At 41.5% G+C, this 19,250-nt stretch overlaps 1 protein-coding gene across 1 annotated transcript; it reads right to left on the reverse strand.

The window, feature by feature from the left end:
• Window positions 1-202: 202 nt before the first annotated feature.
• Window positions 203-2,326, reverse strand: LOC126018724 (macrophage-expressed gene 1 protein-like). Its single transcript, XM_049780819.1, has one exon. The coding sequence runs from the start codon at window positions 2,324-2,326 to the stop codon at window positions 203-205; it is 2,124 nt and encodes a 707-aa protein (XP_049636776.1).
• Window positions 2,327-19,250: the final 16,924 nt, after the last annotated feature.

The raw sequence follows: 19,250 nt of genomic DNA on the forward strand, positions 1-19,250 counted from the left end.
ACACCGTATCTTTTAAGAAAGTGAGTATTGTCTGGAATTCTACATTTTTCATCTAGACAGTCAATAAACAGAACAAATGGTCAAGGATTTATGTAATTTATGTAACTGCAGAAAACAAAGATGGAATGTGACAAACAAAATGGACTTTGCAGTTCTGTTTGGCTACTTATCAGATCTGCACAAAAGTCTTGCCCTTTTGCATTCAGACACCAGGATCCGCAGCAGTTTCAGTAACTTCACCGGACTGATTATTTATCAGGACAGTCTCCTGGTTTCCCCTCCATCTGCTATTCTGGCGGCGCTTAAAAAGGACAAAGGCTCCCACAGCTGCCGCCACCAGCACCGCCACCGTTGCCACTAAGGCTCCCGCAATGGATCCCGAACTGGCCCCTGATTTCTCCTGGGCCACGAGCTTGGCTGGCAGAGAGAGGCGATTCGAGAAGGCCATTGTTCTGTTGCTTTTGAGCGAGGCGGGACAGGGAAGGAAAGGAGGCAGTCTGAGCTTTATCTGCTCCTCGTCCTGAAAAGCCCCAAATCTGAGGCAGTAGAGGATTTGGCAACCGTCTTTGACAAAGGCCTGGTGTTGGCTGTACCCTCCTGGGCACTTCATGGGGTGGTCAGTGAGACTGTCCTGGTAGAACATCTCTTGCAAGAAACCGGGGCTCTGGCCTTTCATGATGCCAGCCAAGGGGTTACCCTCTTGACAGCTAAAGAATCCTCCAAAGGGAACTGCCTGGGCCCCACCCAACTCTGGGTCACTACTGACACAGACCTTAAGGTCATCGAAGAGGGTTAAGGGATAGAAGTGGCTTGGGCAGGCTTGAGCCCTGGTGATTGGGTTGGCACTCCTGGGGCTATACAGACCTCCAAAAAGAAAACCAGAGAGGGCTGGCAACTTAGCCCCCGTTTTGGGCACACACCAAGACGTGGAGAGCCATGCCGTGCTGTTCAACTCCTGGGGTCCACACACGTCATCGCAGCACGTGAAGAGGAGCCAGCACTTTTTACACACCTTCTTGCACACGTTGTGGGGTTTGCTCCAGGTCTTGTACTCGCGGTGCAGGCTGGCAACCTCGTACTCGGGCGTGCAAGAGGCATTCCCCGTGAGGGGATTCATGGTGCGATAGACCTTGCAGAAGGGCTCGGCGTCCACCCCGCTCACAGCTTTGCATTCCTGGAAGACCCCTCCGAAGCTGAAGTTGGCTCGGTTGCTGCCGGAACAGGAGCCGTCGTCCACGTTGGCCTGAGGGTTGAAGGCGGGATCCCCGCGTTTTACGCACCCCGGGTGCGCGTTGAGCGCGTAATAACGGTTGATGGCGTTGCGCACCGCGGTGGCCAGGCGTTGCACCGAGGCGGGTGGCAGCTGGGGGACGGTAGTGGGCTCGATCAAATCGGGCAGGGGCAAACCAGCCCGGCCGATGGCTACTAAGCGGTTGTCGATGCTCTCTTGCCAGGTTTGCAAACTCATGCCCGGAGCGTAGGGCAAGCCGCCTTGGCTGCGCAATTTGGAGGCTACTGTGTTCTGCATATAATTCTGGATGCGCTGGTCCTCGCTCAGCCAGGACCCGTCGGTCTTGAGCGAGAACTTAAACGCCAGGGCGGCCGTTAAGGTGATGTTGGTCTTCTCCTGGGTCTGACTGTCCACCAGCTTGCGTCTCACCTGGTCCTCTTGCACCAAGGCGGCCCCGGCTTCCACATCGGTGAGGACGTGCGTCCCGAATTTGCGCACCAGCAGCTCGGCCAAGTATTGAGCCTCTTGGGTCTGATTGTTTTCCAGATAGTCGTTGAGCTGGAGTAGCTGCTCGAGGAAGACAGGATGGAAAGTGGGGGACTCGGGGACTTTGACCGAATAGACGCTATGTCGGACCTGCACCCGCGTGGTGACCGTCTCGTATTTCATCTCGTATTTCTTGGCTTTCTGGCAGGCCGCGGAGAACTTGCCGTTGAGCGCCGCGAGGAAGGAGAAGTCTGCGTTGATGGACAGAGCCCAGGAGTCGGTGTACTGCAGCCACTCGTCGATGAGCTCGGCGCGCGTCTCCATCGCCGTCTCCCGCAGGGCCACCACATGCACGTTATCGGGGATCAGGTACTCCCCATCTTCCGTGGTGAGGCAATTCGAGTAGTCCCTTAGCAGCACCTGCCCCAGCTCCACGTTGCGCAGGTTGTCCCAGCCGCCTCCTGGCAGCGCGCCCAGCACCGACGTATTGAGCGCCTCTTTGCAATGTTGGAAACTTCCTAGGACGGAGGATGAATAAGGGGAGAGATAGTTTGCTCCCAGTACCTCAGGGAACAGCCCGACCAGCAGCAGGGCCAGGCCCAGGGACATGATTCTGGAGACCTTGCACTCTCTTGCAGACCCGCACTCTCCTCTTGCAGATCTCCAGTGTCCCTTGCAGGACTCAGGTGCTGGGAGATGAAATTTAAACCCCCCCAGAGTTGGCTTTTTTTTGTTTTTGCAAGGGGAGGTGCGGCAAAAACTCCTCCCCTAGGTTACTTACTAGTCAGAAAATATTGCCAAAGTAGCCCTGCTTGAGGAGATTCAAACCAAAAATAGAAAAAAAACATGCTGGAATTTAGGGTCCAAGTTCGAGGATCACCTGAGCAGTCTAGGATGAGCTCATGCGCAGATGGTGTATTTTCCCAAAAAAATTGCTTCTCCCTTATCTTGGCTCCTCCTCCACAGGAGCTTTTGTTGAAGTTAAGTTTTGTTGAAGTTTTGTTGAAGTTAATGCTTTCCTATTCTTTTCTTGCCTGCGTGCAGTTTGCTAAGGTGATGAAATTAGACCAAACTTGTTTTTACCCAAGGGGCTCTATGGACTTTGGAGTTTTTGCTTGAGGGGTAAGGAGAGATGATTTCCTACAAGAAAGTTGAAGAAGTTTTACCTACGCACAGAACAGCAGAATCTGTTCACTCATCCAACATCCATCAGATAAGAGGTTAATCTAAGATATACAAGGCACCGTAGCAAGAAGAAACAAACTTCCAACATCCAAAAATGGAGAGAAGGAATGCACATTTTTTTTTCAAAGAAGAAATAAAATGGCCAGAAACACATGAAAAAAATGATCATCAGGGAGATGAGAATCAAAAACTACAATGAGATATCATCACACACCACAAAGAGCTGTACACATCACAAAGGACAAGAACAATCAGTGCTGGCTTGGAAGCAGGGAGAAAGGGACTCTCATTCACTACAGGGGGAATGTAGACTGGTCAAGCCTTTTTGGAAATTTGGATCTTCCTTAAAAACTAGAAATCGAGCTACCATATAATCCAGATATACCCTAGGAACCCAAAAACACCATACAGAAAAGCCTTCTGCATTCCTATGTTCACCGCAGCACTATACAATAGCCGAAAACTTGAACAACCTAGGTGCCCGAGAACAGATGAATGGCTAAAGAAACTGTGGTACATCTATGCAACAGAATACTGTAATGAGCCTGTTGGAAAAAAATGAAGTCATGAAATTTATGCTTATACATGAATGGATATGGAGATTATTATGCTGAGTGAAATGAGTCAGAAGGAGAGGGATAGACATAAAATAATCTCACTCATTTGTGGATATAAAAAAAAATAAAAGATAGTATGGTAATAATATCCAGACACAATAGAGATGAGGATCAGGAGGACCAGTCCATAGTAGAAAGCTTGCCACAAAAGATAGTGAATGGTTCACTGTGGCAGTGATGGTTGGAACTGGACAGAACTGGGTGCTGAAATGGGATAAAGTGATATGCATGGTAGCCCTTTATTAACAACAGTGTAAATCACAGGGTCAAAAGAGAAAATCACCTATATAGAGAGGTATATATAACATGCATAAAATGCTGGCTCCAAAGGCAGGTGGGGGAAGGTGGGTGGGAGGAAAACAGGGAATGTGCATTGGTGAAAGGTGGTGTACATTCTATGACTGAAACTCAACCATGAACAAATTTGTGATCATGGTGCTTAAGTAAATTATATAAAAAAGAAGCCTTATCTTATCTGAATTACCAAGGGGAAGTGAAACCCAATAGCCAAGCTTGGGGTAGGACCAGGGAGGGAAGATAGAGCTGGGAAATTAGCTTTATGAAGAAACCCACCCATTGAGAGTGTTTTAGTTTCTTACTTGCTGCTTTGCTAGGATGTGGTGGAGTTCCCATTGCAATGGTCAGGCTCAGATTGGTTAAGGGAGTGGCAACCCCACAGCCCCAAGTAACTAGGAACAGATAATTTCCTGAGGTCTGGAGAATTTGCCTTCTTCTGTCTGATGGTCATGTTTTCCAGACTGATCTTCTGCCAGGTGTTTAGTTAGTAGCCAAGGATGAACCCCTTTTTGAACCGACCTTAAAAATGAGGTATGATTCTGTTCACACTCCAGAACCCTGGCATATGGACAATCCAGAGCTTTGGAGGGGCTTAGTATTCACCACAAGAATTTTCCTCCTCTTGCTTTATAGCTCTTAATAGCCTCCCTCATCCGAGATTCACAGGTTTTCTTAAGACCCTGGGCAAGATGCTTTAAAGTCACATTTAGACATTGCACCATTCTCCTTTCACACACCAGGAAGTAGAGGCCCAGAGAAGAAAGGTAAAATACCTAGAGAGGCAAATAGATAAAGGAGAGACAAAGTATTTGAAATCAGGCTAGTTATTGTAAAACACACTTGCTTGCCTCTGCCATGTGATCTGAGCCTCCTGTTGCTTTTTGTTTGGCTTTTGATTTTTGATTTTAAATCCACCCTAGGGCTTGGGTTATTTAGGAAAGGCTACCTGGGATCTCTCCAGGGTAGAATTGCTTGCACAAGTGTGCCGCCGGCAGCCACATTCTTGCAATGCAGGGGCAAACAGGAGTGGAATTTCACTTCTCCCATCTGACTCTCCCATCGGAGTCTACCAAGAGCTCCACTCTGGATATTTTCCCCTCTGTTTTATGCTTTTCTCATCTGTGAGACTCCCTAGGCTGGGGCAGTGGGATATGAGCAACCCACTGAGAGTGGCTGGTCCAGACTGGGTATTCCATCTGTAGAGTGGGTTAAGGGATGCATTTTTTGGGGGGGTGGGGGGAATCACACTTTGCAGGGGTTACTCTTGGCTCTGCACTCAGAAGTTGCTCCTGGTAGGTTTGGGGGACCATATGGGATGCTGGGGATCAAACCAGTATCTGTCTGGGGTTGGCCACGTGTAAGGCAAATGCCCTACTGTTGTGCTATTGCTCAGCCCTAAGGGATGTATTCTAAATCTGGGTTTGCACTGGATTTGTTAGAGACTGTATAACCTAGTGATTCCTGTTGTTATCATGCCGGCCTGGAATTCTTCTTATCTCTCTTTTCATATTCTCTCACTAAAGAAGAGATTAGGTTTATCATAAGATAATTTAGCTTGTTTGCTAGAGGGAAAAAGTAAAGTGTTTTCTTAGTCTCTTACATCCAACTCATGCATCCAGGTGTGGGATCTTGGAGTCATAGCCTCATAAATCCAGAGGCATCTACAAATTTATTACAGTTGAGGTGGGCTTGCAGACATTTTGTAGATGTGCTATGATAGAAGATAAGTAAGTTTTGATGAATAATGGCTACACATTTCCTGAAGGGGAGTCTGGAAAAAGGAGGGCAAGGAAAATGCTGTGAGTTGTTCTGTTTCCAGGCTCAGAGAATGAGAAGGGTCAGATCATCCCCAAATCTTATCCCCAGTTGTTCAAAGACATCAAAAACAGGACATTATTTTTTTTTTTTGGGAGGGGTGGGGAGGCTCAGGGGTTACTCTTGGCTATGTGATCAGAAATCACTCCTGGCTTGGGGGACCATATAGGATGCCGGGGATCGAACCGAGGTCTGTCCCGGGTCAGCCATGTGCAAGGCAAATGCCCTACTGCTGCGCTATGGCTCCAGCCCCCCAAACAGGACATCTTTATTATTATTTTTTTTATTTTTTTGGATCACACCCAACAATGCTCAGGGGTTACTCCTGGTTCTATACTCAGAAATCACTCATGGCAGACTCAGGGCTACAATATGGGATGCTGGGATTCGAACCACCGTCCTTCTGCATTCAAGGCAAATGCTCTACCTCCATGCCCCCAAACATCTTTAAATTAGATGCCAGGGTCCCATGCAATGTTGAATAGAAAACATGACTTCCTATGAAAAAGAACAAATGGCAGATTTTTAGCTACTCATTTTTAAATGCTGCATCAAATCAGTGAAAAGGTTAAAATAATCAAGACCTCATTTGCTCAGTTCTAGTCCCTTAAACAATGACTGTGAGCCCTGGATTTCTACCCTTACAGAAATGTGTCCTAGTGTGCACCTGGACAAAAGGTTTCTTCCTACCTTTTTTATGGAAGTACAGTGATTACTATACTATAGAATATATGCATATATTATTTGCATTATATACACATATATTCTATATACATGTATATGTATACATTATTTATATAGAACCATATTATATATGTTCATATATATTGTTTGTTTGTTTTTGGGTCACACCCGGTGACACTCAGAAGTTATTCCTGGGTATGCACTCAGAAATTGTTCCTGGCTTGGGGGACCATATGGGACACTGGGATTTGAACCCAGCTCCATTCTTGATAGGCTGCATGAAAGCCAAATGCCCTACCATTGTGCTGTTGCTTCTGCTCCTTATATATATATATAGTTGATTTTTTTGAATCAACTGGATGTTTATTTTTACTTTTTAAACATTATCTATTAATGTTCTTGAGTACTAAAGTATCTCTCCAGTCCTCAACCAAATTTTTATAAAGTCAATAAAGAACCACATTTGGTAAAGGGGACTACAATAGATAGTATTGGGAAAACTGGAAACCATATGCAGAAGAATAAAATTGGATCCTTATTTTAGATCATATACACACCGGTACACACACAAACACACACATCTATACAGACATCTAAAAGTAGATGCTTCTTTTTTGATTGTGCTCAGGGTTTACTCCTGGCTCTGCACTCAGGAATTATTCCCCCAGGTGGGCTTGGGAGAACCGTATAGAATGCCAGGGATTAAACCCAGTGGACCACATGCAAGGTAAATGCCCTATCCACTGCATTATGTCCCTGGCCAGTTTTGCAGTACTATTGATGAGAGTTTCAAGCATGCATCATTCTAGTCTTGTTTTCATCGTCAGAATGCCTGTTTCCCTCCATCAAAGTATCTCTCCTGTTTCTTTACAACCACCACCCCCAGTCTCCCCCAGATGAGCTCAGTTCTGGTAGTTCTTCAGTTCTGATGCCTTTGACCATTTGTAACTCTCTACCTATGTCTCTTGATATCTTACAAATGAAAGAGATTATTCTGCATCGGACACTCTTCATTGACTTTACACTGCAAGATACTCTCTAGTTCTATCTGGACTATGAAAATGGCATGATTTCATCTTTATAGCTTTCCATCCCATATGCTTATTTTGTTTCTTTTTCTTTCTGGCCACACCTTCCTATTCTCAGGGACTATTCTAAGCTAATTGCTCAGGGGTCATTCTTAGTGGAACTCAGGGAACCATAAATCATGGGTAGAACCTGAGCTTTTGTTTTGCATTTAAAGTTAATGGCTTTAATTATTATTTATTTAAAATTTATAAAATTTATTTAAAGAAAATGTATCACATAGTTGACATAATTGATCATAATACACTTGTGGAAGTGAACTTATTAAAAATAATGTAATAAAAGAATATTAAATAAAAAGAAAGAAAAAAGTACAGTAGAAGCACGTTTGTGAAAATTTTTTTTTCAAAATTAAAAATGATGAAAACCTCCAATAAAGTCATTAATACTATGGCATAAAGTTTAGTAAGCTCTTGTTGTTAGCTGCTCATTCGGTTAAATTGGGGTGTTCCTCTAGGCATGCCAAGATCAATTAAATAAAGTGTCCAGAAATTCAAAACACCATTACTGATACTATGACTTTTAGGGGTATGTACTCAGCTGCCAGGCCTCCTAGAAGAATAAAGATATGGGGAAGAGAACCTGAGCTTCTTAAATGCAAAGCATGCACTAAGGTTCTTGGATCTATTCCCCAAATTCCCCCTCCACTATTTTCTTTTTCCAAGATTCAAACAAACCAACAATCACAAAGCAGTCGCAGTGAAGACTAGAGAGATATACAGCAGGTAAGATATTGGTTTTGCATGTGGCCGACCCAGGTTTAATCCTCAAAGACCTCAGTGATCCCCTTAGCAACAACCAAAAGCGACCCCAAGCGGAGAGCCATGAGCAAGGTCTGAGCACCACTAGATATGGGTTCCAAACCCAACTCCCCCCCAAAAAAACCCCCCAAAAATGACACCAGAGAAACTGTTTCCCAGAAAAAGTGACAATACAGGGTCCCACAAAGACATCTTCTTGACTCTAGGCTCACTGGTACATCCTTCAGTTTTACATCCTAGACCACAGACATTGTAATTACTTTGGTAGAAGAAGCAGTCAAATGATTTAACTGCTTTAAGTTGCAGGCCCAGAACTGGTACAGACTACACATTTTCTTCCTGAGGTTATTGGCTAAAGACTGGTCCTACATATAAGGGTTTCCTTGCATACCCCACATGATCACCAATGCATGGTCAGGGAAGTAAGGCAATAGTTGACTGAAGGAAAGAGGTTGCCAAGTCCTCAATAACCAAGAAAGATATTTCTTGCAACAGGATCACATTATAATCACATTATCTTCACCACAGCATTCTCTGTTGACTATAAAATCCCAAATTCTTTTGTTTTCAGTCTAAGTAGAGATGGACAGGCAGCCAAGGAAGCCAAGCTCAAGGACATGTAAATAGAAATGGACATGAAGCCAAGCTCATTTCTTGCCTGCAGACTCGTGTCCAAAAAACAACCCAAGACTGTGAGTCTTATTTAGGGCCTCTCTGAAGAAAGACCTAGGAAGTTTGTCTGATTAGAACATATCCAGCAGTGTTTGGGGGCCATTAGGATGCAGTACCCCCAGCAGTATCAGGGGACCATGCTTGGGACCTGGTACAGATGAAGTCTGTGCTCTTGCACTTAAGCTCCCTCTTCCAATTATTCCCTCAGGAATAATTTTATCTGATTATTTACTTTAGAATTGAATTTTAAAGTTTTCTTTTTCAGTTAAGTCCTGCTCCTTAGGGATAATTTTGAAAGGGGGCAGAAATTAGACAGGAGTGACAGTAGTGTAAGTAGGAATGGGGACAGAGGAACTGTGTGCCTCTGGCTCAGCGTAAGACACGATGTCACATGGATGAGTCACATATCAGTGTGTTGGATCTGCACCCTTGGGGATGATTTTTAGTGTTAAAAATAAGAGAAATGTCATTGAGAGGTCAGATCCTGGGATAAGCTTGGATTAAGTTGGCTTTTGATTTGATTTGGGAACTACTTCTATTTAGTGCTCAGGAGTCATTCCCAATAGTTGGAAGGGTTAAAGGGGTGCCTAGAATTTAACCTAGAATATTTCATGCACCATAGGTGCTCTGGCCCATTATTCTGATTTAGTTTATTTTCTTATATGGTTCTCTTGTGATACCACCTTTCCCATGCAACCTTAAATGATATACTATTTGCCAGGCTGTGTAATTGAATTTTTCCTTTTGAGGTGATAAATCATGCAAAGGGATTTCGGTCTCCTTAACAGCCACTTCACTTCTTCATGGTGAAGATGCTAGTAGTGGGCATCCATACTCTCACCCAGGGTGGTGAATAGCCTGGATTTGATCACAATTGTGAGTTTCACAAATTATCTTTATTGTGTCATCTGTCACGGAATTTAGTTCAGCAGGGAGTTTTTATGAATCCAGTCTATCATATAATGAGGGGATACAATGAACAGGTGTGCAACTTCTGTTTCTTGTGACTACACAAAAACACTGAGCCATGCACAGTGCCTCATTTGTACATACATCAACATGTCAGATTATTATTCTGAGTGAAATGAGTCAGAAGGAGAGGTGTAGACACAGAATAATAATTTGTGGCATATAAGAATAATAAATGGCAATATGCTAATAACATCTAGAGAAAATAGGGATGAGGGACAGGAGGACTAATCCATGATAGGAAGCTTGCCATAAAAAGTGGTGAGTTCAGTTAGAATAGAGAAAGGTACATTATGACATTGATAGTTGGAACATATCACTCTGGACAAAAACTGGATGCTGAAAAAGGATACGTGACATGCATGGTACCCTTTAATTAACAATATTGCAAACCACAGTGTCATAAAAGAAATTTTGCAAAACTCAGTGTCAAAGGAAAAGAGAGATAGATAGAAAAAAGCAAAATGCCTGCCCCTGACATAGGCAGAGGAGGGTGAAGGGGAAGGAAACAAAGAACATTGGTGGTGGGGAAAGTGCACTGGTGAAGGGTGGTGTACATTCTATGATTGAAACTCAAGTATGAATAATTTTGTAACAAATATGCTTAAATAAAATTTATTTTTAAAATGTTTCAGGCACTCTATCATAATTCCTTTATGATATATCATATGCCTTTAACAAAGTGCTGTTTTTGTTTTTGTGTGTATTTTAGTTTGGTTTCTTGCAGCACACACTACTAAAGTGCAATAGATTTTTTTCCCTTTCAGTGAAATCACTACTTTTCTCTGAAACACTGTCCTTGCTTTTAAAGATTGTTAAAAGGTTTTTCTCTTTTACCTGTTTCATCTCCATGTTGTAAGGTTTCAAATTTTCAGCACATTTTGGTTATCAAGATGAAACGTTTTGAAATGTTTTGCTTACTTATTATCAGAAATCAAAGCATTTTTCCTCGAGAAGGGTGTTCACTATCCAGAATTAACAAACGATCAGTGGAGTCAAAAACTGTATTTCATGGTGGATGTTAATTCACATCTAAATCGGCTTAATCATAAACTACAGGGGAAAGGAAACAGTTTTTTTGATGTTAGAAGAAGTTATTTCATTTGAAAACAAATTATCTGTTTTTGCTCAATATTTTGACAGAGAAACTTGGATTCACCTTCCAATGTTCCAATGTTGAAACATCGCCAAGAAAATAATTCTGATATTGACATTACCAATTTTAAAACAGCACTTTTAAATATGAGGGAAGCTTTTCTCAAGAGGTTTCAGGATTTCAGAAACAGCAAAGCGATGTAGGCCTTTGTTAAAAAAAAAAAACTCTGGATGTCACTGTAATGGAATTAAACCTTTCTCCTTTTAATATCGACATAGGCAACTTTGAAATGCAATTTCTGGATTTAAAAACAAAGAACTGTGGAGCTCAAAATTTGAATGCCCTTGAGCTAATGTAGAAAGATTGGAGAAACACAAATGTGAATTTAGTTCACAGCACAAGTGGTCTGCTTTGAAAGACCTGGAGAAGGAAGATATATTGATTTTTAACACCTGGAATAGTATTCCTGACTCATATAATCAACTAAAAAAGCTAGTGTTTGCTGTTCTTTCCTTGTTTGGGTCTACATATCTATGCGAACAATCATTTTCAAGCCTGAATCTTATCAAGAGTAAATTGAGAAATCGACTCATCAATGAGAACCTGGAATAGTGCCTAAAATTAAAAACAACATACAAACCTGACTTACTCAATCTAGCCAAGGAAATGTAAGGCCAATGTTCACATTAGTGTTTGTGACTTTGTTAGTCATTGTCAGAATGTAATTTTCTCTACATTGTAAGGCAAATTTTATGGATTTTTTTGTTTTGTTTTGTTTTGTTTTTGGGCCACACCGGGCGGTGCTCAGGGGTTACTCCTGGCTGTCTGCTCAGAAATAGCTCCTGGCAGGCACGGTGGACTATATGGTACACGGGGATTCGAACCAACCACCTTTGATCCTGGATCGGCTGCTTGCAAGGCAAACACCGCTGTGCTATCTCTTCGGGCCCAATTTTATGGAATTTAACGTTATCAATAAATAATATCGTTCTAAAGTTTTTGTTTTATTGTGTTATTTGTATCCTCCCAACCTATGTGGATACTTGCATGCAGAATATTCTCAATAAAAACTTATTGCAACTAAAAACAGTGTACCATCTTATGTATTTTCGGTTTTAAAAATGTGACTCTCGGGGCCCGAGAGATAGCATGAAGATAAGGCGTTTTCCTCTCATGCAGAAGGTCGGTGGTGGTTCGAATCCCAGCATCCCATATGGTCCCCTGAGCCTGCCAGGAGCGATTTCTGAGCATAGAGCCAGGAGTAACCCCTGAGCGCTGCCAAAACAAAACAAAACAAAACAAAACAAAAACCAACCCCCCCCCCCATGTGGCTCTCAAAATAAATTTCAATCGTGTTTTTGGCGAGATTTGGCTCAGTTGAAAAAAAAGGTTGCCGACCACTGTTTTGGGTTAATAGCTCTGTGACATCTTACAGGGAAAAGTCTCTAGCTCATATGCATTTTATTTTAATTATTTTTATTGATTTATTAATACATTTATTTATTATATAATCATAAATTATATAAATAATTAATCTATTGAATTTTTTATTTTGCTTTTATGCACTCAGTCATGCACAGGGCTTATTCCTGGCTCTGTGCTCAGGAATTAATTCTGGTTGAGCTTGGGAGACTATAAATATAGAACTGGCATGTTCCCTACCCACTATACTACCTCTCCAGCCCCTCACATTTATTTAAAAATAAAGAGTAGGTACAAAATAAAGAAAGATTAGGTACAAAAATAAAGAAAGGTACAGAGGGTGAGGAGGTTTGCCTTAAATGCAATTGGCCCAGGTTTGATCCCTTAGAACTACTTCCTGAGTCTGCTAGAATTAATCTATGAGTGTAGAGCCAGGAGTAAGCCCTGAGCACCACCAGGTGTGACCCCCCCCCCAAATCAAAACCAAAATGAAACAGTATAAAAAAGAGCAGAGATGGGTCTCCAACGGTCTTGCTCATGTCACTGAACTAATATGTCTGCCTTTGAATGTGTGAGTGCCTCTATTTAATCCCTGACACCGTTTTCCCTTCTCTAGTCATCTCTTTCCCAACCACCACGGCCTCCGGCATCCATGGGGTGGCCTGGTGGTCTGTTCCCAGTGTGCAACCAGGCTCATCATCACAACAAAATCAAATAGGAAAAAGGGGCAAGTAATTGCACTGCTGGTGAAAGAGAAGGAAGAGATAAGGAGGGCAACGTATAAAATATGGAGGGAGATGGGTTTAGTCAGTTTCTTGCTCAACTGGCCTTAGGATATAGGTTTGCATGTTATGGCTCTGTATCTTGAACCTGTAACTGCATGCATTCGAACTGTTTTCTTGTTTAGAAACAGCTGTGAAAATTAGAGGATGAATAAATCTATAAATAATTTTCATTAGCCCAAATGAGAAATGCTGCTATTCCTACCTTGCCATGCATGCCTAAATTACTGGACAAGGGACTATATTGGTTCAAATAATCTCTCAGTTCCCCTTTCCTTCTAAAGATGCTGGGAATCTGCTTTCTGCTTTTTCTTGTCTTTCATGTGATATTTTCCTTCGAAGATTTCTCCTGGCTCGGCCTTATCTATATATGGAGATGTGTGTTCTTTTTTTTTTTTTGTGTGTGTGTTTTTTTTTGTTGTTGTTGTTTTGTTTTTGAGCCACACCCAGCAGTGCTCAGGGTTTACTCCTGGCTTTCTGCTCAGAAATAGCTCCTGGCAGGCACGGGGGACCATATAGGACATGGGGATTCGAACCAACCACCTTTGGTCCTGGATCGGCTGCTTGCAAGGCAAACACCGCTTTGCTATCTCTCCGGCCGGAGATGTGTGTTCTTAAGTGGTGCTTGGTGTTACTCTTGACTCAGTGCTCAGGGGCTAACTCCTAGTGGTGAGGTTATCAGGAGAACCAGGCGGTCTGGGGATTGAATTTAGGGATCTTTTGCATACAAATCATGTGCTTATTTGAGCTAGCTACCCAGCTAAGTTTGTTTTTCTAAATAAAGATTTTTCAAGACACTAAAGTTTGTGTTGGTTGGTTAAATAACAACATATAGTTATATGTGACAAATAATTATAAAATGTAACTATATGCACAATCATCACAATATAGAATCAACCATTCATTTGCAAGATTGTTTTCAAAATTTAACCTGATATAAACTATTGCTTCTTTTCGGGGAGGCCATACCCAGAAATACCCAAGGTTAGCTCCTGGCTCTGCATTCAGGGTTTATTCCTGACAGTGCCCCACGATCATCTGGGAAGCCAATGGAGTTAACCTGGGTTAGTAGTGTGCAGGGTAAGTTCTCTCCTCACTGTACGCATACTCTGGCCCCCTTTCTGAAGTTTCTTAACTCATTTAAGAACCTTCTTTCCATAGCTGGAGGTAGAAACCATCTAGTTATTTCTGCGATCACTCAGACACATCTATCTTGCTAAATGAAATCTAACTTTTTTTCTGGTTTGCCCCTGAAGAGTTTTTCCATGTTCAACTTGTTTTGTGGCCAATGGAATTTTTTTTATTTTAATTCTTAGCATAGGTGACTTTGTGATATGCAGCTACCCCAGAAGATCATATGTAATGTCCACAGAGATAAAACCAGCATCCTGAGAGAAAATAAAATTCTAAACTTTGAAGTCAACACATTTTGTATTTTATCGGGTAGAGGCAGGATAACTGTTAAGGGAATGTGGCAGTCTAGTCACAGGGCAAGTATAAAGGGGAAAAGTAAAAAATGCTTGGCTAATGATATGGGCTTTAACTTACTATATCAAAGTATGGTTGTTTGTTTCTTTCTTTCTCTATTTATTTATTTATTTTTTTTTGTTTTTGGGCAACACCCAGTGGCGCTCAGGTGTTACTCCTGGCCCCTACACTCAAAAATTGCTTTTGGAAGCCGGGAATTGAACCTAGGTTCATCTGGATCAGCCGCGTGCAATGCAAATACCCTACTGCTGTGCTATCTCTTCTTTTTCTTTCTCTTTCTTTCTTTCTTTCTTTCTTTCTTTCTTTCTTTCTTTCTTTCTTTCTTTCTTTCTTTCTTTCTTTCTTTCTTTCTTTCTTTCTTTCTTTCTTTCTTTCTTTCTTTCTTTCTTTCTTTCTTTCTTTCTTTCTTTCTTTCTTTCTTTCTTTCTTTCTTTCTTTCTTTCTTTCTTTCTTTCTCTTTCTTTCCTTCCTTCTTTCCTTCCTTCTTTCCTTCCTTCTTTCCTTCCTTCCTTCCTTCCTTCCTTCCTTCCTTCCTTCCTTCCTTCCTTCCTTCCTTCCTTCCTTCCTTCCTTCCTTCCTTCCTTCCTTCCTTCCTTCCTTCCTTCCTTCCTTCCTTCCTTCCTTCCTTCCTTCCTTCCTTCCTTCCTTCCTTCCTTCCTTTCTCTCTTTCTCTCTTTCTCTCTTTCCTTTTTTTTTCTTTAGCGTTACTTCTGTCTTTGCACTCAGGAATCACCCCTGTCGGATTCAAGGACTATTTAGGACCATATGGGAACAGAACTTAAGATAGCTTTGTGCAAGGCAAGAGCCCTACCCACTGTACTATCATTAATGCCCCTCAAGAGTATAATTTCTCAGTATCATTACTGTTACTTTACCCAAAATTAAAAAAAAAAATTAAGTATCTGTCATAGAGAAGCAGGCTGGTGGATGGGTGGAAAGCTAAGAACACTAGTGAAGGAAAGTGGATACTGGTAAAGCAAATGGTATTATTAAAACACTATTTCTGAAACTCGATCATTAATAGCTTTGTAATTTACAGTGACTTGAAACTAATGTGCTTTTTTGCCTCTTTAAAGGACACACTCCCTACCGGTGAGCGATTTTATTCTGCCAGCATCTCGATCCTCACTGCGAAGGCATCATTTGACCAGCAGAGGGCAGTGTGGACTGTGGGAGTTCTGTGCGCTGTCAAAAATGCTAGTTTCTATTCTTAATTGCTGTTAAAAAAATAAATAAAACTAGGGGCCAGAGAGATAGCATGGAGGTAAGGCGTTTGTCTTGCATGCAGAAGGACGATGGTTCAAATCCCGGCATCCCATATGGTCCCCTGTGCCTGCCAGGGGTGATTTCTGAGCATAGAGCCAGGAGTAACCCCTGAGAGCTGCCGGGTGTGACCCAAAAACTAAAAAACTAAAAATATATATATATAAAATAAAAATAGTAATAACATAAATATTGCCTTCTTAACCATTTCTCCATTCTAAGTGGTTCAGCCTATTACTGTTAAGTACATCCATATTTTTATGCAACCAATCTCCAGAACTTTTGTGTTTTCCAAAGCTGAAACTATTCAAGAACCGTTACACAACTTCCTCATTCTCACAGCTATTTGGAAATCACCATTTTTGATCTCTATGGACCTTTATTATTCTAGATACTGCAGATAAATGCAGTCATATGGCATTTACTTATTTATTTTCACTTTTATCTCAGGTTTAGTAGATGTCAAATTTTTCTTCTTTTTATTTTTGATTTATTTTTGCCTTTGGCATAATGGACTGATGGTACAAATCTCTTCCCTGTTTTTTACAAGTTCTGGAATGTCATGCATTTGTAAATAAGGGCATCCACTTCATCTACTGCAGACCTACTGCAGAAATAATTCTTCATTTATTCTTTGTCCTCTGAGACTCCTGAATTGCATTTTCTGTAAAAGACAATTATTGTAGAAACCACTTGGGAAACTAAGTGGGAACTGAAGGGGTTTCCAAGAGAGTTGAGAGCCATTAGACTGAAATCCTGGTCTGACTCTCTTAAGATAAGTGGTGTGTGTATGTGTGTGTGTGTGTGTGTGTGTGTGTGTGTGTGTGTGTGTGTGTGTGTGATAGAAAGCCACACAGAGAAAAAGAGAGAAACTGAGAGAAATAAAGAGACAGACAGATTGACAAAGACAGACAGAAAAAAAAAACAGAAACACAGAGAGAAAGAGATAGAGAACATCAGGAAGACAGAAAGGGAGAAAGAAAAGAGACAGAAATAAAAAACAAAAAAATGGGGAGAAATAAAGCAAGAAGAGGATTTCAGCGCCAGCTCTTGGAACCACTGGCCAATTTTTTAGGCCTTCACACCCCACACTCAATCCTTTGGCAAAATCTTTTGACTCTTTCTGACCATCTGACCTTTCAAAGACCCTTTCACTTCTCAGCATCTGCCTTAGTACCTTATTTCCTCTATCCCTTCATCCAAGCCTTCCAGAAGTCTCTTCTCACCCCGGCTCTCATTACTTGTGCTTGTCTGTCCTTCGGCAGCTTCCATTTGTGGAAAGAAGCCATAGTCTTTGCCATGGAGGAAGACCCCAAAAGTAGCCTCCTGATGCTGCTCTGTTCTGGTTCCACTCTTTCCAATCATCCTCTTTGCTGCTTGCTCTTCTTCAAACACTGAAGAAGGGATTTTCTGGTTCTAAGATACCCTAGAAATTAAAAAAAAAACTATTTAAATACCTTTGTTTACAAGGTTGTTCATAATCCAGTTGTTTTTTCTTTCACAGTTACAAAGTTGTTCATGATTTAGAGTTTCAGTCATGCCATGTACAACACCCTTCACCAGTGCACATTTCCTAGCACCAATGTCCCTAATTTTCCTTCCTCTCTCTCTACCTTGCCTGCCTCTGGGACAGACATTTTTCTTCTCTCTCTTTCTCTTGCCTTTTTTCCCCTCTTAGATGCTGTAGTTTGCAGGATTGTTACTTGAGGGGTGTCATATGAGCCTACCACTTTATCTCCTTTCAGCATCCAGTTTAGTTCTTGTCCATAGTTCTTGCAACTTGTCTTTAGTTCTTGCAACTCTCATTGCCATAGTGTTCCCATCTCTCTCTGTTCTAAGTGCACTTCCCTGCTATTTGTGGCAAGCTTCCTCTTGGACTTGTCTTCCAGGCCCTCTTTTCTCTTGTCTCTAGATATTACTATCATACTACTTTCTTCGATAGCTTTCGAGATTTTGTTGTGGTTTCCTTTGTCTAGAAAACTCTCCCCCACAGATGGCTGCATTAACATTTTTCTTCTCATGGCATCTTTTTTTTTTTTTTCCGGAGAACCACATTTCTATTACGGCCCAGTTTTGACCTAGCAAATCTTTTATGTTTGTTTTGGGGCCATACCAGGCAGTGCTCAGGGATTACTCCTGGCTCTGCACTCAGAAATCACTCCTGGCAGGCTCCGGGGAACCATATGGGATGCAGGAAATCTAACTCAGTTTCATCCCCAGGGTCACCTGAATGCAAAGGCAAACACCCTACGGCTGTGCTATCTCTCCAGCTCTGACCTAGCACATTTTTTAGTACTCAGATATGCTATATAACATGTAGATAGTTTTTTTTGGGGGTGGGGTGGGGGGAGGAGGGAGGACAACCAGGCTACAATTTTCTTGTTGTATTTACAGTAGATTATTTTTTCCAAAAAAGTTTTTTGATTTCTTGCTTTGTTTTTTTTCCTCTACAACTTTTAAACATTGACTTGTGGTGCATCTTGAACTTGTCCCTCCACATGATTTCACTTTCTAAGTGTCTTATCTTTTCTTAGCCCAGTTTTCCAGATACTAGTAAAGAATGATAGTATCAGAGTCAGCTGAGCAAGCTACGTTCAGATTCTGAGGGGGGCATGCCCTAAATTTCTCCTCAAGTGGATCTATAACCTGGTGATTTCCAACATGGATAAGTAGAATATATTTGTTATGCACAATAGGGTAAATTGCATACTCGTATGTAGATTGTAGTTTAGTTCTTCAGATGAAACGTCACTATTACTGTTCCTTATTCATGTCCCATGTTTGCTGTTCCCTTAGTTTATCTTGTTCCATCTAAATTGCCCCTTCTCACACATTTTAGCAAGACTGCAAAAGGAGTTTGCATTTGAGGGCTTCTTTCTTTCTTTCTTTCTTTCTTTCTTTCTTTCTTTCTTTCTTTCTTTCTTTCTTTCTTTCTTTCTTTCTTTCTTTCTTTCTTTCTTTCTTTCTTTCTTTCTTTCTCTCTCTCTCTCTTTCTTTCCTTTCTTTCTTTCTTTCTTTCTTTCTTTCTTTCTTTCTTTCTTTCTTTCTTTCTTTCTTTCTTTCTTTCTTTCTTTCTTTCTTTCTTTCTTTCTTTCTTTCTTTCTTTCTTTCTTTCTTTCTTTCTTTCTTTCTTTCTTTCTTTCTTTCTTTCTTTCCTTCCTTCCTTCCTTCCTTCCTTCCTTCCTTCCTTCCTTTTCTTTCTTTTCTTTCTCCCTTTCTCTCTTTCTCTCTTTCTCTCTTTCTCTCTTTCTCTCTTTCTCTCTTTCTCTCTTTCTCTCTTTCTCTCTTTCTTTCTTTCTTTCTTTCTTTCTTTCTTTCTTTCTTTCTTTCTTTCTTTCTTTCTTTCTTTCTTTCTTTCTTTCTTTCTTTCTTTCTTTCTTTCTTTCTTTCTTTCTT

This window comes from Suncus etruscus, chromosome 9 (genome assembly GCF_024139225.1).
Source record: "Suncus etruscus isolate mSunEtr1 chromosome 9, mSunEtr1.pri.cur, whole genome shotgun sequence".
NCBI lineage: Eukaryota > Metazoa > Chordata > Mammalia > Eulipotyphla > Soricidae > Suncus > Suncus etruscus.

Coding starts and splice junctions, on each gene's coding strand:
- LOC126018724 (XM_049780819.1), bottom strand. CDS start 2,326: ATGTCCCTGGGCCTGGCCCTGCTGCTGGTCGGGCTGTTCCCTGAGGTA.